Source organism: Panthera uncia, unplaced genomic scaffold, assembly GCF_023721935.1.
Source record: "Panthera uncia isolate 11264 unplaced genomic scaffold, Puncia_PCG_1.0 HiC_scaffold_1236, whole genome shotgun sequence".
Taxonomy (NCBI): Eukaryota; Metazoa; Chordata; class Mammalia; order Carnivora; family Felidae; genus Panthera; species Panthera uncia.
The window spans coordinates 1-24,982 of record NW_026057850.1 but is presented as its reverse complement, the minus strand read 5'-3'; the positions used below and the strand labels follow the sequence as shown (position 1 = coordinate 24,982).

The 24,982-nt window shown below is 41.0% G+C and overlaps 1 protein-coding gene and 1 long non-coding RNA gene across 3 annotated transcripts; one reads left to right on the top strand and one right to left on the bottom strand.

Moving 5' to 3' along the window:
* Positions 1-8,390: 8,390 nt before the first annotated feature.
* Positions 8,391-16,914, bottom strand: LOC125916838 (uncharacterized). Its single transcript, XR_007456047.1, has 4 exons — positions 16,686-16,914; positions 15,225-15,314; positions 12,308-12,414; positions 8,391-11,558 (listed from the first exon to the last, which is right to left on the bottom strand). It is a non-coding gene; the product is annotated as an uncharacterized LOC125916838 (long non-coding RNA).
* Positions 16,915-17,254: 340 nt separating this feature from the next.
* On the top strand, positions 17,255-24,238 carry LOC125916837 (diphosphoinositol polyphosphate phosphohydrolase 3-beta). 2 transcript variants are annotated; one of them, XM_049623102.1, is made up of 2 exons: positions 17,255-18,148; positions 22,508-24,238. In XM_049623102.1, exon 1 carries the CDS (start codon positions 17,416-17,418, stop codon positions 17,908-17,910), a length of 495 nt encoding a protein of 164 aa, XP_049479059.1. In that variant the 5' UTR covers positions 17,255-17,415; the 3' UTR covers positions 17,911-18,148; positions 22,508-24,238. The 2 variants fall into 2 exon arrangements, with proteins under 2 accessions (XP_049479059.1, XP_049479058.1); XM_049623101.1 differs by having other exon boundaries at positions 17,256-17,909.
* Positions 24,239-24,982: the final 744 nt, after the last annotated feature.

The window sequence follows — 24,982 nt, the reverse complement described above, 5'->3', positions numbered from 1 at the left end:
TATTTGGGTCAAGTAAAAACAGGAGTTTCCTGGCCTATTATTTCAATGTTTTGTAAGTTTGTAATTATTTCAAACTAAAATGTATCTCCCCCACAAAAAGCATGTGGGTTCTGAATACCGATGGGATAAACGCCTGGCTCCTTCATTTATTAACTCTATGATCACAGAAATGTTACTTGATCTCTGATTCAAAGTTTTTGACCTGTAAATAGGGATAATCGTTGACCAATTGCAATTACATGAAATGATACATACAATATGTTTTGAGCAGTATTTTGGACCTAGGGAATACTCAATAAAAATTAAATCTCTCTACTATTTTTGATTTAAAAAAAAAAAAGTCTGAAAAGTACATCATTAACCTAACATTTCTGGTTCCAAGTACTCAGATCTAACCATGTCACTGAGGTGCCCACCAGCAGTCAGACTCTATGGGCTCCTGGGGCATTTAGAGCTCAGTAAAAGGTAGCTTTCATCACGACTGGAACTATTAATCCCAGCACTTCTGATCTTAATGCCTAGCCTCTTACCACTCCACTTAGCTGCCTAAGTGTGTTCTTGGGGGTCAAGAAATCCTCACGTTAACATCTAGTATGTACTAAACTCACTAGACTTGTATATATGCCTTCTACATTGTTCAGGGAGAGCTGAATTATTTTTGACCCTTCCTTCTGACTAGTACAATGTATTACAGTAACAGGATCTACCATTTATTGGCAGCCTCCAAAGTACCATACTTGACAACCCTGGGAGCAGGTTTTAAATATCTCTGTCTCTTTAAGGATTAAATACACAGGTTCAGAGAGGTAGAGACTTGCCCCAGACACAAAGCCAGTAAGAAGTGGCACATAGGATATCTCACCACAATACGCATGCTCTTACTACTATCCTGAGCTGTCTTCAGTCCTAACAATGTACCCTATCAATTAACCACCACCTTCCAAACAGACTATCCTATCACTTAAGGTAAAGAATACCAGTTGGCCTCACGTTTACCCTGGCATCTAGTTTGCTTCTAAGCACATAGTAGGTCCCCAAGTACCTACCTGGGAAGAGGATTTCTCTCTAACCTGGGAAGAGGGAGTACCTTTAAACATTTAAGGAGTCTCTAAAAACAAGCTTAAAAAAGGGTGGTTTGCTAACTGTACAGTAAAAACTCAAAGCAGAGATGTGATGCCATAAAGCTGGAAAGAACTCAACTAGATATTTTAGCATTGTTTATAAAGATGGTGAAGCTACAATAAGCAGCAAGGAAGAGATACTGAACATTTGTCAGGATGGTAGATATCTTGCTCAGGAGTTAAAAAGCTGGAGTGAGGGAGGGGAGCATCATGCACTCTGGGGGTATAATAATATATGATTGTATTGGTTTGGGTGGTGATTACATAGGTTTTCACTTTATATTGTTCATCATCGATATCTGAATATATATTCTATGTACTTTTTTGTATGTATGTATATGGTATTTCAAAATTGAAACCAAAAATTTAAAAAATAGATTAGGAAGGTCCCAGCTCAGAGAAACACCAAAAATTGAATAAAGGTATTTATATGGCTACATGAAGAATGTGTCAGTCAGGAGGAGTGGTTGGTCATCCATGAAAGGAAATGCTTTTTTTAAAAGTTTTTAAAAATGTTTATTTATTATTTTTGAGAGAGAGAGAGAGTCAGAGTGCGAGTGGGGGGAGGGCAGAGAGAGAGAGAGAGAGACGACAGAGAGAGACAGAATCTGAAGCAAGATCCAGGCTCTTAGCTGTCAGCACAGAGCCCGACACAGGGCTCGAACTCATGAGCCATGAGATCATGACCTGAGCTGAAGTGGGACTATCAACCGACTGAGTGACCCAGGCGCCCCTGAAAAGAAATACTTTTAATGCCTATCTAAGCACTGTGTAAAAATTGTCTCTACCAAGTGAGTGGCATTATTTCTGGCCTCCTTGTTAAAGTATTACTCAGTGTGAGATGCACATACTGGATGATGTTAGCTTCATGCCTTGACAGAGAGAGTTTTCATGCAAGATGTCTACTCTTGCCCCATCTTCTGGATCCTAAATTACATTAATTTGTTTCTTTTCACTCTGCAAGAACTGAGTACCAGAATGCATCTCCCAAGCAGGTACACAAACACTCACACGCACACATACATCCTATCACACCAGTGCACTGATGTGTTTCAGGGGGACATTGTGGTGACTCTACATCCATTTGATGTTGTATTCATCTAAATCAGTCACAACATATCTAATATTTTGATAATCACTGGTTTCGAACTGGCCATGTGACCAAATTCAGTCCCATATACTGGGGACGATGGGGGTGTATATCTTCTGGAAAGCATTTTGTCACAGCTTCCTGTCTCACAAAAAAGGGACACTGGAAGAGATTTTTCCTTTCTGCCTAAATACCACCATGCCTAGATATGAGGCCTGGAATTGCTACAGACATCTTGGGACCAGTCTGGTGGGACACTGAGGATGGCAGAGAAAATAGAGGGAAAGAATCTGAAGCCTGATGAGCCAGAGGCCTCCATGTCTAGAACCCACCCTATTTTGATTTTCAGTCTATTTGGCAAATGGACCGAATATTTAATAAGTAATACCTAACTTCCAGGTACTACTACTGGCCCTAAAAATGCTGTTGTAGACAGAGACAAATGTCTTTGCCCTCATAGAATTTATATGTTTGGATAATTGTACAAACAATAAATAAAATAAATAACTAAGATATACTACATGTAGGAAAATGACAAAGCTATGAAAAACATTAGAGTAAGTTAAGAAAGATCTGGAGTGATGAGAAATTGGATTTTTTTTTTTTTAAAAACGGTCAGGATAAGCCAACCTTGGAAGGTGATATTTGCGAAAAGACTTGAGGAGATGATGGGATGAGCCATTAAATACATGGAGGAAGGACACTTCAAGCAAAGAAAACAGCCAGTGAAAAAGCTTTTGTGTAAAAGTGTAACTATTGTAGCTAATGTAGACATGAGAGATCCTGTGGGAGTATAGTTGGATTTTACACAAGTAACACAACGTCAAATCATGTACAAACTTCTAATCCATGTAAATACTTTAATTTTTGCTCCTCTCAGTGAGATGGAGAACAATTGCATAACAGTGGCAGGATCTGACTTGGATTTTAAAAGGGAGGTGGGTGTGGGATGGGCTAGATGGCTGATGGGTACTCAGGAGGGCTGTTGGTATGATGAGCACTAAGTGATGAATCACTTGCAATTCTACTCCTGAAAACTATATTGCACTGTATGTTAACTAACTAGAATTTAAAGAAAAATTTGAATTGAAAAAAAAAGAAAACAAAGCAAAAAAAATATTTCTACACTGGTTTACATGGATATTCATTACATTCTGAAATATCTCGGAATAAAAGGATACCTCTGGTTGGTGTGATTTAGACTATACATCAGAGACAAAGTTATAGGAAGATAAACCAGTAAGGATGCTATTACAATAATCCAGGCAAGAAACTGTAGTGGCCTTGAGTCAAGTGGAAGCAGAGGAGGTGGCAAACTTGTTCACATTCTCAGTCTATTTAGAACACGGAATCAACAGGATTTCTGCGTAGACTTAATGCTAAAATTGACCCCAATATCTTTAAGTGAGCATCTAGAAGCATAATGTTGATGGTAACTGAGATGAGAAAGAGCTAAAGGAGATGAAGTGAGGGGTGAAAAAAGAATTTGTTTTTTCATGGTTAAAACCAAAAGGTCTATAAGACACGCCAAGTGGACAGTTGGATATAGACTTTGGCATTTAAGTTGGAGATGTAAATTGTAGAGAGAAAAGGGCATCGATGGCATATAAAGTCACAATACTGGATGAGATCACCAAGGGAATGAGTATAGGCATAGAAGAGAAAGGGATCGAGGATTGAGTTCCCAGGCAGGTCAATGTCAAGAGGTCACAGGAAAGGAGGAGACCCAGCCAAGCAGATTGAGGAGGTCAGAGAACAACCAGGAAAGTACTGTCCTGGAACCCAGGTGGGTATATGTCAAGCTGGCTTTGTTTCGCTGGAGGGCCCTGAATGGTACACCAGGAAAGAAGGTCCTTCCAGGAGGAGTGAGCGATCAACTCTGTCCAAAATTATTGATAAGTCAGCTGAGGAGAGGACTGTGGGATAGCCATTTGATTTAGAAATACTGATGACATTGCTACCTTGACCACACAGTTTCCTTTTCATAGAAGTTGTATAAGCCTGATTGGCGTGTGATTAAGACAGAATGGGAAAAGTGGAAGCAGTGAGCGTAGAAAACTCTCTCTCTGGGAGGTTTGCTATCAAGAGGAGGATAAAAGGCCCTGCAGGTGGTGGAGGGAGTAGGTAAAAAGGTTTTTTGATTTTTTAGTTTTGGGTTTTGTTGTCTTTTGTTTTTAAGAGGAAAATAACACCAGTTTGTATGCTGACAGGAATAATCTAGCAGAGGGTGGAAAAGTGATGAATATCATACAAATGCCATGAGGTCATGGATTTCTTTTTTGATTTAGCCAATCTACATGAGAATTCCCTGATACTTGCAACTGAAAGAATATTCACTAAGCGAGTGAGCAATGTACTGGTATGTCTAGGACTTTGCTATTTTATGCTTATTGAGCAGGTATAATTTATAAAAGTACTCTCTTTCATTCTGGCTCAGATGATAAATATTATGAACTAGTTTGGATGACAAATTACATAGTCACATGAATTAGTTAGGAATATCGGTACTGAAGCCATAGATTCCGATCACTTACAAGCTGTCGCTTACAAGCTGTCATGACAGAAAAATTACTTAATGTCTGTGTTCAGGTTCTTCATATGAAAATGGGGCTACTGATGACACATATGTCGTGGCATTTTGCTGACCAAATGAGGTAAAACACCTATGGAGCTTACAAAAAGGATTTGCCAAATATGGTAAACATGTCATAAATATAAGGTATTATTAAATTTGCATGCAGCATGATGCAAATTTCCCCTTTGCAGTCAAGAATGTAAACTGCTCATGGATCAATTTTCCCTTTCATACATATAACCTTAAAGGTAATTAACATGCAACTAAATGTGAAATCATTAACAGATGCATTTTATAGTTAGGAAACATGGAAGTAGAGTATTTAACTAAGATACAAAGGAAATTTAAAAAGAAATGTTAATCGATGGACTGTGTCAAGAGGCTTCGTGTTATGTATAAATTTATACGTCAACATGACTCACCCAGAGGGTGGCCAGATATTAGGTCAAACACTATTCTGAGTGTGTCTGGCAGGGCATTTATAAATGAGGGTAATATTTGAATAGGTATACTGAGTAAAACAGTAAAAAAGTAAAACAAAAAAAAAAAATTGCCTTCTCTAATGTGGGTGTCCTGTATCCAATCAGCTTAAGGCCTACATGGAACAAAAAGGCTGACTTTCCCTCAAGCAGGAGGGAACCCCTCCTGCCTGACTGCTTGAAGTGGGACATTGGTCTTGTCCTGCTTCTAGACTCAAACTGAAGATCAGAATTCATGACACCTGATCCCAGCAGCTTTTGGACTGCAACTCACATCACTGCCTGTCCTGGGTCTCAGGAATTTTGACTTGGACTGGAACTACTCCTGCTCTCCTAGCTCTCCACCGTGCCCACAAACGTGTTGGGTCTTCCCAGCCTCATAATCTTGTGAGCCAAATTCTTATAACAAATCTCTCTCTCTCTCTCTCTCTCTCTCTCTCTCTCTCTCTCGACAGATAGACAGATATAGATGATATAGATATAGGTATAAGTATAAATATATAAGTAATCCTATTGAATCGGTTCATCTGGAAGACTGATTATTACACTTTGGAAGGTACAAGCCACTTGTTGAAGTACAACTACATGATGACATGATGTAACTCAGTAAAGAGTGGGCAGTATGTTCACAAGACTCAGATCATCAGGGTCACAAAAAAGGCCTTCATAAGTAATTACCTCATGGTTATTAAAGGTTGTGGTAGGTAGAATTCTGAGAATGGTCTCCCAAGATTTCCCATCACAATCCCAGGTACCATGAGTAAGACGAGTTATCTTGTACATATTTGTGTTCGGTTACATGGCTAGAGGGATTTTCCAGTTACAATGAAGGTTATTAAACAACTGACCTTAAAGAGAGATTATCCAAAAGAGCCTAATCTAATCACAGGAGCTCCTTAAAGGCACACACTTTTCTGTGGCCAGCAGCAGAAGGGAAGCAAGAGAGATCTGAAGCACAAGGATTTGACACACTATTGCTTGCTTGAAGATGGAGAGAACCACATGAGGAGAAATACAGGCAGCCTCTAGAATCTGAGAGCAGCCCCAACAACATCCTGCACCACAGGAGCTGAATTCCTACAACCACCTGGATGAGCTTGGAAAGAGCTTCCTCTCCAGAGCCTCCAGGTAAGATCCCAGCCCAGCTGACACCTTGATTTCAGCCTTGTGTGACCCTAAGCAGAGAACTCGCTGGATCTACACATGTCTGACCTATAGGAACTGTGAAATAATACACATGGGTTGATTTAAGATGCTAAAGTTGTGGCAACTTGTTATGCAGCAATAGAAAACTGGTATCAGGCACTTAAGTTATTAGTGTATTGAATCTGTTGTGGTTAAGGTAATTCTCTATCATCCAACTTTCTGGAGAGAATGAGAAATAATTTCTCACCCAGCCATAACCGCATGTACCTCTAAGGTGCAAATTAAAATAAGCACAGCCAGAGTCACAGTGCAGAGAATTCTAATTCTTGTGTAGTGAAGACTAATTGCAATTTAGAGGCAAGAACAGACAGCTTGAAGTGTGACAGTAACAATGAGGACATTTCCTGGTAAGATGTGTGCCATACTCGGTGTGAAGGACTTGCACGCTAGAGCTGCCCATTCAGCCCCTGCCCTTCAGATAAGGCAGAACATTAAGTTCCAAGGATCTCTTATGGGGCAACAACAGACATGCACAGCCAGGGGAATTGCAGGTAGTGGCTCTGAATTAATTTCAAATAGATTATTATGAAAAAGGGTCTCATGTCATAGACATTCTTTGAGGCTTTAGAGTCAGACAGACTGGCTCCAGCACTCTGTGATCCCAGCTGAGTTCCAGAATTCTAATTTGTTAGGGGTGTGTGTGTGTGTGTGTGTGTGTGTGTGTGTGTGTGTGTAAAACACTTCCTTGATAAACAATGTTGACAAATCTTTACAGATCCCTGGGGTTAAGATCTGCCTGCATGATTTTCTGTACTAAGACAGCTGGATCAGCTTGAATGATCCCTCTAATCCCAGAGCCTTCCACAGTGTGTGGGACATACGGATTTTCTGACTTTCATCCCAGTTCCCTATGCTCAATAGCTTCTAGTACTAGTGTATGACCTCCCGGCCTTATAATCAGTGTCGGCCTTTCTAATAATCTCTCAGTTTCTGAAACGTCCTCTCGGTCGGAGAAGTTCTGCAATTCCCCTAGGCTTTGCAAATGCAAACTGATCTATACAAAAAAAACACACATATCAAGAAATTTAACTGAAGAAATTAATCAATAAATATAAGACTGGTAATGTGATTATTGTTTTGGTGAAAATTATGTACATTCAGGAACATGGAATCAAGTCTGTGAGTCCCCAAAGACTGCAATTTTCAGCTACAGGCATGCATGTTCACAGTCACAAGGACTCAGTTCCCCTGATCGGACTCCTGCTCCTATTGCCTTTATTCTTTCTCAGTCCAATTCTTTGTCTCCTCTTCCTCTTTTCCTGTTCCGCACTGCAAATGTACCCTGTGGTGACTTCTAATTCACAAATTACATTCCACTTTTTGTTTTTTATCCTACAATGTACTTAAGTGCTGGAACCATGTTTTATTTCTTCTTTGCATATCTTGTATGAAGCACACTACATGAAACATGGTAGGCATTGAAGGTTTGTTGAATTCATCTATTTCACACAGAAACATTGACAGCAAAAACACCCACTTCCAGTCTGGATGTAGTGCAGTAGATGTTTTCTGTATCAGTACCATATGTGTGGCTTTTGAGTATCAGGTGCCATGCAAACCCTTCTAGAAGGTGGGATGTGTTGGGGGAATAGAAATCTGGTCCATCTGTCCATGTGCCTCTACATAGCACATAGCATACTTTTCATCACACAATATAGCTTACAGCAACAATTCCCAGGACTTAGTCATGTCTACGCCTTTCCATATCTGCCACCCCCAACTGTAATGTTATAAACTTAGTATTTCATGTAAAGGAAAAGTATTACTTGCAAGAGCAAAACTCTAAAAGTAAAATAGAGTGATAATATCACAATAGTAGAGAATGTTTTCATTAACGATGACTTTCACAAACACAAAATTTTTTTTTCATTTTTTTTTAAATGTCAGGATACGCTGACCAATGCAGTCAATGGATTGTGACTGCAGTCCTAATGTCAGCTCTGCCACTCTACTCACGTGTCAGGGCCAACGTATCTATCTTTCTGGGCCTCAATATCCTCAATTGTGAAATTGGAGTAACGGTACTTATGTCATAGGAATTGTATGACAATTATCAGCAAGATAAGCAAAAGACCTGAAACATGGTAGGCCCTCGAAGAGCTTTTATTGGGTCTTCTGTTATAGTAGCTAAGAAACAAAGAAACAAAAAACCAAGTAGGATTCCTTTATGAGGATTTTAAGAATTATAGACATCAGAAAGTTCATCCAAAGCAACAAATCCAGGATACTTCCTTTGAGATGTAGGCTGGTAGAAAAAGCTATTTGATCAAAGTTAAAGTGAACTTCAGAAGCTAAGAGTCTAATTGGTGTCCTCTACTAGGAGATACAATATTGTACTTTGGGAAAAAGAACAAAAGCAATAATTTTTGAACTTGCCTTGAAGTAAGTAACCCAAAGGAAGATGGAAAAAAAGAAAAGGAAATGCTGTTTTCTTAACAATATCAAATTTCAGAGAAAGTGCTTGGCTCAGAACCCCTGGTCATAGCTACTCTACCATAGTGCTCACTAACGGTGCATCTTTCCACACAGGCTGATTTTACTGGGGGTACTCAAAGCTTTTACTCTGAAAGAAGGGATGCAGCTGTTTTCCTTTTCCCAAATTGATGCCAAACATCATTTGCATGTGCCTTGTTATCTTTATCTAAGGAGCCTATGAAATTTTTGGAACAGCTCGGTGACCCTGAGAAACCTGTTTTGCCTCTGAGGGAACTGGTCTAGTGGTGTCCGGGCCTGTGGGTGCTCAGTGTCATTGATAAGGAAACTATCTTTCCTCCTGGGCAGGTCTGATACCTTTGTGGAAGAGAAGGGCGTCCTGCCAAAAATAGGGTGTTTGTTTGTTTGTTTGTTTGTTTGTTTGTTTTAAGAATAGGGTTCTTGCACAAAGAAACCAGCTCTGCAGCCGAGGACCTTCCTCAGGATCCACAATCATCAAAAGTCATGAAAGAGTTATAAATCACAATTACTCTGTTCCTTCAGAAGGACGCAAAACAGTCAACTTTCATCTGCCACAACCAGAACCAGTGTTGAATATACCAACACTGTGCCAAAGAAGCAGGGGACAGAATCCTGGGAAGAGAGCTTCTGAAATGCTGGCAGACACGATGAAATGGTGGATGAAATGGTGGAGGTGAAACAGCAGAAAATGGAAGGGGAACAAACAGGACTGCTGGGGGCAAGTTAAGCAGGGTCGGCCTCCACTGCAGACTTTCTGGGGTGTTATCATCAATGAGCCCCAAGTTTCCACCTCATGTAGCTACCATTAGCTTTCAGATCCTGGGCAATTTCCACTATGCCCTTGATCTCAATATCTTCCCTGAAGAAAGAGAAATAGGAATGAGGATATTTCCTTTGAAGCATTTTTTTGTAGGATCAAATGAAAGATCAATGAAGAGCCTAGTGCAGTGGCCATCATTATGTACACTATTACTTAACATGAACCTCAACATTTATTTCAACTACATCAGTTCATTGCCTTCATTTTGTCTGTTTAATTATATAATTATCTTTTATTCCCAAAGATACAGTTTTATTTTGAAACATATTATGTAAATTATGCTACACATCCTGCACAGATAAAGCCATCCAGTGATGAATGACAAAGATCTGGAAACACCACTCTACATCCTGCTGTGCAGGAAGAACAGTGCTAGCCCTATGAGGGATCCACAAAAAATGAGGCAGACTTCTAGCCAGCAGACATCTCCCAGCTGACTAGCCTAGTTAGCATGGCAGCTGATCCATACATGGTGCTGACACCAATGGCACCTACTAGAATAACTGCAGTTTGGAAACAGAATGTTTGCCCTACCAGTGTCACTTTCAAAGGATCAATTAACTAATTAATTCAACAAATATTCAGCGATGCCTTTCCACTTGTATCAGAAATTGTTCTGGATGGTGGACTGACAAAGAACAATGAAACATGGCCCTTGCCTTCAAGGGTGTCACAATGTAGCAAGGGAGACAGATAGGTCCAGTATACCAACAGATAGGGTCCGGACGACTACAATGTGTGCTCAGCAATGTTCTGAGCTGCTCTTGCCCAGTGGGCAAGAGACAAAGATTCCTAAGATCAAGAGGTTCTAGTCAAGCAGGAGCTATGGTGGGGGGGAGGAGAGAGAAATAAGCAATCAACATAATAAACAAGTAAATAACACAGTGTTTTAGGTGATAAGTGTAACTAAGAGGCAATTCAGGCCAAGGTAAAGGGGATCAGGAATATGGGGTGGCGGGGGGGAGATGAATGCACTTAGCAATATACAATAAGGGTGGAGGGTGCTTACAGTTCCTTCCTGAGGATTTAGCATTCCACTCTGACATGTGACAGAGGAACACTAGAAAGGGTTTAGGTGCTGAATGAGAAGAATGCACAGGGACAATGTCAGTGAAAAGGAGAGACAGAGCAGTCAGGGAACTAGAGGTAGTGACCAAAGAAGCAGGAGAAATAAAGGAGTGCTGCCTCTTGGAGAGAACGGAAGGACTCACCTGGATTTGACATCCATTCATCTTTGTGTTCACGCCCTTGGTTGCCCATCTGTGCCATTACTCACAGAACACAGAAGTAAAAGTCCTGTATTTACCCTGTGATACACTCATGGATCAAAGGGAAAAATTTGAGAGGTATTTTTTGCTCAGATCACTTTGTATTTGGGAGATTTTACTGAATTTTCGAGCACAGACACCATATGAAGCCAATTCTGTATTTGAGGGAAAAACAGAGCATCCAAGATACACAAAGAAGCAAAGACTCTGGGAACACATGGGGAGTGATTTGAAAGACACAACTCACCCAACCTCTGCATGTGGAGATACCTATGTTCACCCATCTTTCACTTCCTATCACCGATAAAGAGTTAACAGGTACAGTAATAACTGGCCTTTGATCCACGTAGCTTCTGGAACACTCTCTCGCTCAAACAATGTATTTTGAATCCCTCCTGGACACCAAGTTCCAGGCACTGTGCTGACTCAGGGGCAACAGGTATGCTTCAGGCTGGCTCCCAGTCTTGAAATTTCTTACAAACACACAGGCCAATCATTACAGAGCTCCTTGATTAGAGTGATGACAGAATTAACGTCAAGGGAGCCTGGAAAGGAAGAAAAAGAGGGAGATAATTTAACCCCAGTGTAAAGGGAGGGTGAGCACACATGGTCAGGAATATCTTTCCAGGCAATGTGAGGTTGGTAAAGTAGGTACTTTTGTAATCCCCACTTCCCAGACGAGAAATAACATAGTCAGAAATAGTCCTTTGCTAAAGGCTGCATAACTACTCGAGAGAGCCAGATTTAAAATTCTAGGTCATTTGATTTCTAAAACACTGTATGTTCTCTCATTGACTACTACTAAAATCACTGAAACGATTTACTTTAGTACATCTTTTTTTTTTTTTAAGTTTACTTATTTATTTTGAGAAAGACAGAGACAGCACGAGTAGGGGAGGGGCAGAGATAGAGGGAGAGAGAGATTCTTAAGAAAGCTTCATGCTGCCATCACAGAGCAGGACTCAGACTCAAACTCTTGAAACCGTAAGATCGTGACTCGAGCCAAAACCAAGCGTCAGACACTTAACCAACTGAATCATGCTTCTCTCCCTTTAATACATCTTGCAATCTTTTCAGGTATATTGTGGTCACTCTCCTGAAAGCTGGTTCCAGCTGTGGGTACTAAAAGGCTCTGGGAATGTCTGTAACATTCTCTATCCCAGGAAACAGCGGGTCTGGAGAGCCCATCTCTCTTAGAATTGTAATCTATCATCTCACTAAGTAAGGTGCTCGACTTTCCACAACGATGCTTCTTGTGTTGCTGTCACTTTCCCATCTGCCTGCTCCTTCCTACCTGAGAAAAAAGGCAGAAATATGTATCGGACTGTTGGTCTCAGAACAGATCCCTCCAGTGTTAGAACATTACAGAGAAGCTATGTTCTCCTGGGTGCCTGGGTCTTCCTGGCAGGAAAAAAAAAGGAGAGAAGAGTAAGTCTGTACCACAGGAATGGCACGTACTGTGCATCTCAGCAACTCTCAACACACGTGAAATTTGTCACAGTGAAAGGAAGGGGATTACCTCTAGAGTCAGACAGACCAAGGCGTGAACCTTGGCTCCCTCACTTACTGTCTTACTGAAACCCATCTCAGCCTGTTTCTTAATCTGTTGAAGGGGAATTTTGATACTCACTGTTCAGGTTTGTTAGTAGATAAATATTAAGTGTGTAAAAACAATCAGACCATCAATAAATCAAAAGCAATGTCTACAGTGATGACAAAATAGAATATCTTCTATTCTGTATCACTTAATTCCATTTTCTGTGTGTAGAAGTTATCGAACTTCAAGTTGTCAAGTAACATGTCAAGGTGACACATTTGATTGCTGGGAGTGAGGTAGGCACTCAGGTGTTCTTTTCCGTATATTGTGCGGGAAATGGAAAATACCTTTCTTTGAACCCAGTGACTCTTAGCAAATGAACACCTTACATAAGAAGTCAACTCTGAACATCATCAAAAAATGACACAACAAACCATAGCTCTTGGCAAAAATAATCCTTTTGATAAGACATGGTGATGTTGTGAGAGCATAGGCTGTAGAGACACGAAGACTTGAATTCAAATACAAACTGCACTCTAAGTCTTTCTCTTCTAAGAATTGCAAATAGTAACCTCCTCTTTAAGATTTAATGGGCTGTTAGTTAAATAGGATACAGAGATCAACACAGGGCTTGGCATACAGACTGTCCTCGACAACTATCAGGTTTTAATTCATCCCTTTCCAGGGCAAGTTCACTGTCAACCTTTCCAAGCAGAGGTTAAATTTCCACTATGAACCTTATTTTCCCTCTCTTTTGTTTTTGGTTGTATTTTGATGGGTGGCAGTTACTGGTTGTACCAGCCAGTTTCTGCTGCACAACAAACCATCCAAAATCTAGTGACTGTAAACAACCAATTCTTTTGGTCACAATTCCGCAGCTCGACAATTTCAGCTGGGCTTAGCTGAGTGGACATTTTGCTGTTCTCAGAAGGTGTGTTTATGCATCTGTGGTCAGTGCCCTGTCTGCTAGAAGGCTCTGCTGGGGGCTAGATGGTCTATGACGGCTTCACCCACCCACATTTCTGGCAACTGGTTCACTGTCAGCTATGGTGAAGGGGATGCATGGGCCCCGGGTCTCTCATCACCCACCTAACTCATGCTTCTTGTTATCTTGTGTCAAGAGCAGCAAGAGAGGGCAAACTGCGGTGTGCAAGCAGTTTTCAATTCTCTGCTTGCTTCACACTTGCTATTGTTCCATTGGACATAGCAAATTTCCTCGCCAAGGCCAAGGACAATGTGGGAGGAGATACAGGCAGGCATTCACATATTACAGTTGTTACTGTAACAGTCTACTGTTAAAATAGTTTGTGAAATGACCATGTTTATCATCAGAAAAATAGTTAACTATGGGTACACCAGATACTAGAATGCAGTCTCTCGAAAAGGATTTTTATTCTTCCATAGAAAAAAATCAAAGCTATCTTGCCCTATTCTCTAACAGGTGAATAATAAAATCATTGTATGAAATTCTTAAAAAAAAACACATTTGAAAATATTCTCGAATTGTACTAAATCTGTAAGCTGTGGATCTCTTTATCCGGAAGTGTGCTATGACTTTGCCAGCAGGAACCCAGCCTGTACCTCTCTCCATACTATAAAGTTGCTCTACTCTCCCTTCCAAAAAAATATGCCTCCAACAGAAGCCTACTGCATAGGCACACTCTGATGTGCAAGTTATGGACTAGACTAGAAGGCAGCACCTCTGCTGAGACAAGGACAAGGAGATAGGTACTGGTAATAGTGAAGGAACTTGTGATGTGGCTGGGGCCGAGTTGGGCCACCCCTTCCCGCAGACACCAGCCCAATCTCCCAGCTTTGCTAGAGTTCCTCTTGATTCATTCAAATCATCTTTCAAAGCTGAGTCCAAGTTCTATCATTTCCTACTACAATGTCTTTACCTACGCTGTTCAGGATCCCTTGGTATTTTATTTATTGTGTGGTGGCTGATAACTGCTACTATGAATGCCATCATTTCCCCATTATATTTTCTATATGATTATTGCTGGCATACATGAAAGCTTTGGTATTTTCAATATTAGTATTTCATTCTACCACTTAAAGGAATTCACTCTTATATCATTTCTTAGGCTTTTCCCAAGAATATATTCCCATCACTTGGAAATAATGAAAATGTTGTCTTCTTTACTAAAACAATACTTTTTTTTTTTCTCTTTACAATCTAATTGCACTGGAACGACCATCTAAAGCGAGCTTTAATAATATTGGTGATAATAGGTATATTTGCCTAAGTCCTGATTGTGATGGAATTTTTTTCTAGTTGTTCAACACCACTGGTGTATTTGTGTATTAGACACACTGAGGACTACAACCTTCTAATATCTATTTTCCCAGTTTGTTTTTAATCACGGGGTGTCACATTCCTTCAAATGTTCTTTCATCGTCCATTTATCCTTAAAATATGGTCAGTAGTAGTAGTATCTCTATTGGTTGAAGTCATTCTCTTTATGTCTCCATTCTATCATTTTCTTCATATGCAACCCACACATTTGTGTCATATTATGCTCTAGATATCACAGGTGTCTGTTGCCACTGGGAACAGGATCGTTTGTATGAGCTATTCTGGGTATAAATGGAGTAGAGCAGACCCTGCGAAGCTGATCTAACTTGTTATTTAAAACTGGGGCTGTATGTTTCCTCAGTACTTTGCACTTACATTTCAGATTCAGTTTCCCTTTGATGCAGGGATTCTTTCGCTGGAAAAGTGAGTTTTCAAGATCCTGCTTGCTTGATGCCAGCAGAGGGTCTGTGGGTAAGAGAGAGGCAGAGATGCCTAAGTTGCAGTATGGCAAAAGTTGGGGGACATCAGAGGCCTTCTCCATAAGGCTACTGTTAGAGCAGGGAAACAGTAAGAAAAAATGAAAAAGTGGGGGAAGCCTTTGGGGTTGTTACATATTGGGCTGTGAGGGGCCACTTCCTGGCCAAGAGGACAGCTTGAGCACACAAAGAGGTGACAGAGCACCAAGTGGCCTTGTTGGAGGCCCATCCCAGAAGGCTTGTAAACATCCCACTGTAAAATGAGAAGGGATTTCCATAGGCATGTTTTCCAAAACCCCAAGCGGTACTTCTCAATGAGAAAGAGAGAGGAGGGTGGAGTGGGTGGAGGGTGGAGACTGTTGGCATTTAATAAAAGGCTAATTGGGGTGGTTCTGCAGCTGTTGGGTGAATAGGACTCCAAGTACAAAGGGCTGAAACAAGTAGGAGAGAAGTTTACTGATAGGAAACTGAGGAAAGATGTCAGTAGGGGTTCAAGAAAAGTGTTAAGTGATGGGCTGTGCCAACATGCCAGGCAAGGTGAAGAACCTGCCACGCTGAATAAAGGAAACCTCATTTTGGAAGGTGGGGGGGGGGAGTGCGGTGGGGGGGGGGGAGCAGGGCAGAGGGAGAGAGAGAGAGAATCGTAAGCAGTCTCTACACTCAGCGCAGAGCAAGACTGTGGCTCGGTCTCACCATCTTGAGATCAAGACCTGAGTGGGAATCCACAGCTGGAGGCTTAACTGACCTTGCCACCCAAGCGCCTCAAGGAAACCTTATTAAAATGGGAGTCCATAGGCCAGCAGGGGGAGCTTTCACACCCTACCGCTGCAATCAATTGTGGACCCCAACAAGGACAAACAGTGCCTTGCATTCCCAGCAGGAAGAAGTTTACTTTCCTACTCCAGCAGGAGGAAGGAGGAATTTCTCCTGCCCCAGCAACAAGCTCAGCCAATAGGAAAATACCACAACTCTGCCACTTGAGAAACTGTCATCACTCTGAACTGTCGTTTTCCTGCAATGGACTTTTCCTTCGCAGGAATCCCTCCCAACTTCCTCTTTTTCCTACAAAGGAAGGTTCCCCTGCTCGGATCTCCAGACTTGTCCAAGGTGTGCCACGCTTTGCGTGTCCCGAATCGCAATTCCTCTGCTACTCCCAAATAACCCCATTTTGCTGATAAACGAACTGGCTGTTTGACCTTTAAGGTGGACAAACCCGTTGAAGAAATAGAACGGCATGCTATGACTCAGCAAAGATTAGGTACTGTTTTGCCAGGAATACTGAGGGTCATTTAGACAACCCTGGGCCCTCCTAAAACGTAAGGAGGTACCATTTGTTATGGACAGTGATGATGCCCTTTACCTTATCGCGGGTAAAATAAGTGCACGTGTTTCATGCAACCTGCTGGACAGGGTGAGGAGAAACGTCTGGCCGCGCCACGGCCAAGTTCGACTCAAAAGGCACACGTGGAAACGATCCCGGCCCAAGTCACGGTGCAGGGATTGGCGAACCGAAGTCCCGCTGGCAGGAGATTCCCAGCCCGCGAGGTGCGGGGCGCCTGCGCAGTGGGCCCCCGGCGCCGCCGCGCGCGCTGCGGGAGCCACGAGACCCCCGCCCCCGCCCCTCGCCCTCCAACGTGAACGCGCACGTGAATGGGGACACGGACGCGCACGCGAATGCGCCTCACCTCGCTCAACCCCTGCCCGGCGGCTGAGGAGGGAGGGGGGCGCGCGCGGGAGTCGCGGGTGGGCTCTGTGCGGAGTGGCGGACCCGCTGGCGGCGGCGCGGGGCCGGGGTCGCGGGCTCCGGCTCCGGCGCGGGCGCGGGCGCGGGGGCGGCGGCGCCTCGTCCAGTCAGGCGGCGGCGCTCGGGACCCTCTGGCCGCACGGGGGGACGAACTGACTGACGTATCTCGCCCGCCCCCGTCCCCGCCCCCGCCCCTGCCTCGTCTATCCGGGGCTCCTGGCCAGAGCGCTTTCTCTCGCTGCTCCTCTCTTCGGCCCTTTCTCTCTCTGGCACCTCGGGCGGCTGCGGTGGCGGCGGCGACAGCGATCCCAGCAGCAGCGAGCGGCGGGAGCGGGCGGCCGTGACGATGAAGTGCAAGCCCAACCAGACGCGCACCTACGACCCGGAGGGGTTCAAGAAGCGGGCGGCGTGCCTGTGCTTCCGGAGCGAGCGCGAGGACGAGGTGCTGTTAGTGAGTAGCAGTCGGTACCCGGACCGCTGGATCGTGCCGGGCGGGGGCATGGAGCCCGAGGAGGAGCCGGGCAGTGCGGCTGTCCGAGAGGTGTTCGAAGAGGCGGGAGTCAAGGGGAAGTTAGGCCGGCTCCTGGGCATTTTCGAACAGAACCAAGACCGCAAGCACAGAACGTACGTGTACGTACTGACCGTCACCGAGATTCTGGAGGATTGGGAAGATTCGGTTAGCATTGGAAGGAAGCGAGAGTGGTTCAAAATCGAAGATGCGATCAAGGTTCTCCAGTGCCACAAGCCCGTGCATGCCGAATATCTGGAGAAACTAAAGCTGGGCGGCTCCCCAACCAATGGAAACTCGGTGGCCCCGTCTCTGCCACAGAGCGATCCCTAGTATGTACCGCTCCTGCACAGACTTCTGCTTTCCGCCTACTTTAGAATAAATAGTGCCCGGAGCACCTCTGCTGCCTAGTGCGGTCTCTCGGGGAGGAGGGGGGCTTCTTTTGTTTCCTTGGCAGACCTCTGAATCACGCTTGCAAACTGTCTCAGTTGCCAGGCACTGTTTTCAGACAATTTGCACGTTTTTCAGATGCCTTGAAAATCGCTGCTTCGTAGGACTGTAACAGATTTCGGTAAGCCTAAACCACGTGGGTTTGTTTGTTTGTTTGTTTGTTTGTTTTTAAAGGTGCCTTAACTGCTTGCTCAGCTCTTTGTGTGTGTGTACAAGTGTGTTCACGCTGTGGGTTCTTTTCTTTTACGTTTCCACACACGTGTGTATGTGCACGTGTGCATTTTTGGTACCATAGCCTTGCGGTTTGTTTTGTAGTGAAGGCCTTTTAAATCTGAACATCTTGGTGGTGTGGCATCTTTAAATTTTTTTTTTTTTTCTTAACCTCCTTTCTCATTCACAGCATTAACGCCAGCCCTTCTGTGATGGCAATTGGTTTAAAGATCATTGATGGATTTTTTTTTTTTACTATTTAAGAAATTTCACATCTTGTGGTCTTTCCTTACTGGGCAATAATTTTGTGTTCAGTGATGTGATCTAATTTGGCCTTTTCAGAAGTTTCTTTACTCATAGGTACATAATTTGATTTTCAAAAAAATTTCACCAGTGGTAATTTTTTGCTGCTTATTTGAAGTGGCCATTTCCCATACAGCCCAAATGTACTTTAACAAATATTACTTTAGACAGTGAATGTCTTCTTGGATAAGTATTGTTAACCAAACACATCCTGATGTGTACATGTTATCATGAAAACTGTGTTCGTAGGGAGTGATTTCGTGTTCAACTTGCAATTTCATTGCCCATTTCTTAATACCCTAGAATAACCATGGTTCTCCCAATATTAACTAGTTTTTGAAAGAAAGTTATTTCACGTATTTGAATTGAGTGGACATTCCAGTTAACCTTCCTGACTACCAATAACCATAGGCATGGAATTTATATGGTGATTACATTCCAATCCAGTGATGTACCTTTCTTGATACTTGGCTGGTACAGACTTCTTAAACTGTCAGGACACCTGTACAATCTCTATTAAAGATTTAGGATTAAATGTTTTCTGTCACAGGACAAACTTTTTTTTAGATATCTAATTAAAAGCTCTTGCATTTGCTTCAATATTTGTTTGAAATCAGGAATCTTACCTAAATTCCAAAGGTCTCTCTTCTGAAACTACCTTTATTCTCATAGCCATTCAGCAGTCAGGTAAAAGTACAACCTCCTTTGTGAAGAGGATACTAAGGGTGGAAAGGTGATGGCATATATAACACTTAAACATTTTTAAAACATTCCAGTAGTAAATGAGTATAAAATAGAAAATAATTTAAACATTTACATAATTAAATAATTTTAACATTTAAAATATTTGTTAAAGCAACCTGTTTTCAAAAACAATTACTGCTAAAAGTGTAACAGGTACCTTTTGTTAGAAATTCATATTTTACTGTTTTACATCATACAGAGCAATGTACAAATTCCAACACTACAGCTTAATCAATTTTTACATAGTGAATACATGCATGTAACCAGAATCCAGTTCAAGAAATTAACATTACCTGTAACTCAAAAACCCATTGCATTTCTACTCCTGATCAGTACTCTGATTTCTTTTAAGACTATAGAATAGTTGTGTTTTTGAACTTTATATGTTGACTTATAGAATGTATACTTTTTTGTGCTGCCCTCTTGTGTTCTTTGTGTGTTTTACTCTTCAAAATACTCAAATACTTTTCTCCATTTGGTTTGCACTGTACTTCTACAAATTAAAATGTTTATATGATTGGTATTAAAAAGTGGGTTCTGGGGCGCCTGGGTGGCTCAGTCGGTTGAGCGTCCGACTTCAGCTCAGGTCACGATCTCACGGCCCGTGAGTTCGAGCCCTGCGTCGGGCTCTGGGCTGATGGCTCAGAGCCTGGAGCCTGCTTCTGATTCTGTGTCTCCCTCTCTCTCTGCCCCTCCCCCGTTCATGCTCTGTCTCTCTCTGTCCCAAAAATAAATAAACGTTAAAAAAAAAATTTAAAAAAAAGTGGGTTCTGTTGCACTTTCTAAAGTTTGGTGCCACTGTTTTGGAAACAAATCTTCCTACAAATTTAAGCACAGATAAAGTACAAGTTTCAGTTCACAAAACATTTTTGGCACTAATGATCTCAAAGTAAATTTAAAAATGAGTTTTTAAGGGGCGCGTGAGTGGCTTGGTCGGTTAAGTGTCCGACTTCAGCTCATGTCATGATCTCATGGTTCATGAGTTCAAGCCCTGTTGGCTCTATGCTGACAACTCAGATTCTGGATCCTGCTTCAGATTCTCTGTCTGCCTCTGTCTGCTCCTCCGATGCTTGCCCTCTGTCTCTCACATTGTCTCAAAAATAAATAAACAGTAAAAAATTTTTTTAAAGATGAGTTTTTAAAACCAGCGACATTTTCATTTGAATTATATAGTTTGATCAAATATAATTATTGAATATTTTTCTGTTTTCCCTTAAAAGTGATATATATTGTATATCTCTTTGAGCACATTTAATTTCAAACAAGCAGACTTTCACTATTCATAAAATCTCATTTAGACCCAAAGATATCTTTTCCCAATAACCTAGTTTTTCAACAAGATTCTTAAATACCTCCTTAACACATCAGACATATTGGATCTTTATTTTATAGATAAGTTTGTTGATAAAAATCCCTTCCACCTGAAATTCTGTCACAAATACTTTGGAGGCTTAACTTGTTATTCTTAGAGGTAATAATGCATCATTTTATTTGGTTCTTAAGTAAGACAAAAATGCACAGTATTCATACTAACCTATTACTAAGAATTATTAGCCTGTAAATATGTTGTGGGCTTTTTTTTTTCTTTCCTTTTTTTTTTTGACAGAAACATCTAGAATAAGTCATGATATTTTCAGCATTGACTGTCAGGTTCGTTTAAGTAGTTTTTGTGAAATATTCTCTGGAGCCTAGCCTTGTCAGAATAGCTAAAAGGTCCAAGGAGATACTCTTTTACTCTTTAAGACCAAGAGTCTGAGGCCAAAGCAGGCAACCAGAGGTAGTGTGTAGAAAATTTCTATCACTTCAGTGCCCCAAAGATTGATGCACAGTTGGGATTTTTTTTCCTTCCAAGAGTGTTAAAAAGTCACTTGTAGGGGCGCCTGGGTGGCTCAGTTGGTTAAGCGTCCGACTTCGGCTCAGGTCACGATCTGGCGGTCCGTGAGTTCGAGCTCCACGTCGGGCTCTGTGCTGACCGCTCAGAGCCTGGAGCCTGTTTCAGATTCTGTGTCTCCCTCTCTCTGACCCTCCCCCGTTCATGCTCTGTCTCTCTCTGTCTCAAAAATAAACATAAAAAAAATTTAAAAAAAAAAGTCACTTGTACATTATTTGTTTGGTTTTTCAGCCCTCCCCTTGATAAAAAAGGGAAAAGAGTACTCTCCACAGATAATTAAGGTTTGCAGACATGCATCAGAAATTTCTTTTCTGTATGTTTTATAAATAGCTTACATTTCCAGCTGGTCAAATAGTTTATTCTTCCTAATGTATAAATAGAAAACATTAGAGGTTAATGCAAATACATAAGTATACTGGAAATAATGGGTGCTCTGTCTATAATGTATATTTTTTTTCTAGAAATGTCTGTATGTACACACACACACAGAGACACACACACAAGATATATTTGACCGAGTAAGGGCTTTTTACTTTCAGATGTCCCATGGGGGAGAGCTTCCAGAGAAAACCAGAGTTTTATCAATATTTTCTTGGTAGTTGTTTCCTTATAAACTGTTATACTGTATTTAGCAGATTTTAAATGTTCATGGGCAAACAGTACTATAAGAAGTGGGAAAGTCACTATGGTGATAGAAGTAAAACATGACGTTTCTATGAGACAGTTTGGTGTGATAGAAACTACAGTTAGGGCTTGAAGTCAGACAGACTTAGGGTTGAAAACTGGCTCCAGTTCTGGCTCACACTGACTTTAGCCAAGATATCTATCTGATGCTCAGGTTTTTTTAAATATATAATTTATAAAAATTTGAGACAATAAAAATAGATACTTTATAAACCATGAGAATACTTTCCTGGCCACTGGGATAAGATACTTTCTTCTGTGTCATGGTTCTAACAGTTTATTGTACTTATTTGCATGGTTGTGCAGCTAGACCATAAACCCTTTGATGGGTGAGAACTAGCCTGAATTATTTCCATAAGCCTATAGTCCAGAAAATGGAATTTAGAATTTTTTATGTCTTACATGACCACCCACCTTTTTGCAAAGTTTGTAGTATCACTGCTTTCCTGCATTTTTTATTTCATAATATAATAGGTAACTCCTTCAGCTGCTGATCTAAACTCACATTGCATCTGCATTAGATAATTCTGTGAAGGCTTTCCAAATGCAGAGTGATGCAGATCATAGACTCTTTGTAAATTTGTCAATTGGAGGAGTTCTTAAATTAGTATATAAGCCTGCTAATTATACGTTGGTTTCCTTTTCCAGATGAACAGCAAAGATCTTCAGGATGGCTTTGAAAGAATCATTGATGTGAACCACTGATCAATGGAATTTTCAAGTGGAGGTGAGCGTTTCTGAAAATGTTTCCAAGGAGACAGCTCATCTGATTTCCCTCCTGTATCTTGGGACACTCTTTACCTGTCTATGCCACTGACTTTTCTTGCCCTGGTTGTTGTACTATTGTACATGAACAGACTCTGATTTCAGCACCTATAGCCTATTGTTGCGCTTTTTTGATGAATCTGCCTTCTCCATTAGACTGTGATATCATTGAGAGCAAAGACCACATTTCCTTACTGTTTGCATATTCTGCATATGAAACACTACTTGAAATTTGATTGACATCTCTGAAGGTTCTTTGAATTCACATTTTGTAATCACTATGTGGCAAAACATTCCCCTTTCGATTGGTGCTAGTAGAATATATGCTGTGTGGGCACCAAGTGTGAGGCTTTCCCATATCAGGTGTTTCAGAAACTTTTCAAGGCAGTTTTAAGTTGTTCAAGGACAAGAATTATTACCCATAATTCTCTGTCATACCACAAAGTGGCTAGCACCATTTTGAGATTTACCCCATCATTTAAGGACAACATTTTGTAGAACCGGTCCTTTGTGTAACAGCTTTAGTGTTTTTGTACTGTTGTTACTTTGCTGAAAATTTTATTCAAAAAATATCACTTGCTATAAAACTATAAAATAAATACAGTAAACACAATATAAACACAATATAATATTGTGAATTTTTATAAAAAATAAATTTTAAAATGATATATTTGATGTTTTTGCAATGCCCTAACTACTTCTTTCATGTGATCTTACCATCCCTTTGAAGATTGTTTTTCCCAGTTTATAGGTTCAGGATACTGTATTATTTGATGCCAGAGCTAACAAAAACTGTGGTACAGGCAGTTTCCAAAGTTAATTATACCACTTTGCCTAGGTTTATTCTGCCTCTCTTACTGATACAGTTGGCCAATTTTCATCCCCTTTTCTGACACACTCAGCTGGCTTCTCATTCTACCTGGCTTCTGCATATGAGAATGTGGAGGAGAGTCAGCTAAATTGTTGTCACTTAGAAAAGGCATTGAAGAAAAAAATCTTCTGTAGGGGGGAATAGAAGATGAAGAATTTAAATAGAGAGGACTTGGGTCAACTGTGTCCAGGAGAGCAACTTTAAGAAAAATGACAAAGATTTTTAGAGATAATTTTATGGAGTTTTGCCATGGGGTTTGTAATGTCAACACTCTTACCCAGCTTCATACAGAGGCCCCAAAGTAGCTTTAATATGGTAGTTTTCTTCTTTTGCATTTATAAAGCAATTACATAAGCAAAAAATGTGAGCTCCGTTTTAGTGTTATACCTTTACTCATGGTACCAGTGAAATAGATTGTTTCCTTAATCCTTACAGAATTTGAAATTGCACATCTCCCAATTTATTGGGTTTTTTTTAAGATGTGATATGGTACTGTGGTTATGTTTTTTTAATCCTTATCTTTTAGAGAAATGTACTGTAAATTTTACAGATGAAATGATTATGCTACTGATATTTGCTTCAAAATAACCTGGGGGTGGGGTAGATGAGCATATAGATAAAATGAGATTGGTAATAAATTGATAATTTTTGAAGCTGTGTGACAGATATTTGGGAGTTCATTATACTCTTCTCTATACTTTTGTATATATTTGAAACTTTCCATAATAAAAATTGAGTAACAATTTCTCTGTTGTTTATTTGTAGGCCCCTGCAATCCCAAAGACTTAAGTAGGGAAGGCTGGTTAAAAGACAAATCTACAGCCCAGATAAGCACTCATCCCTCCTCACCAAAAACCTAGGTTTTCTTCCTGCTAAACCTATTGGCAAACTTGCTCTTCCCTCAATGTGAATTATTTCCTTGAAGGTCTCCCAGTTCCACATGTAAGAAGACTTTTAGTGTCATCAGCATGCCAGACATGACCAGAAAACTTTGAACCTCAATGATGGACATAAACTTGGGTTCCTGATGAGACAACACTCCCATTCTACAACTTCTCTTTAAAAAATTATTTTTTTCTGATTACAAAATTAATTTTTTCTTAATTTCATAAAATTTGGAAAATTCCCTCTAAAACACATGAATAAAAAAAATCACACATGATCCCCCTACCCAGAATAACCATATTTGAAAAATTTGTATGTGTGTATATGTATACATATTCCAACCTTTTTCTTTTCAAATATAAATATATGTAACCTAAACAGATGGCACAGGTGAGCCTCTTCCACCAGAATATTTTCAAAAATCCATGACCCCTTTTATTGTTAAGCACCCACCACATAGGTACCTTGCTGTTCCTCAGAATTTTTTAGGCTAATGCTCAGGGCCATTATGGAATTTTTGCTACTTCTGTCCTGCATAAGTACAGCAGGCATAGCGTGAAACTTGGGTCTGAAATCCAGACCGTGCCCTGTACTCAGCAAGT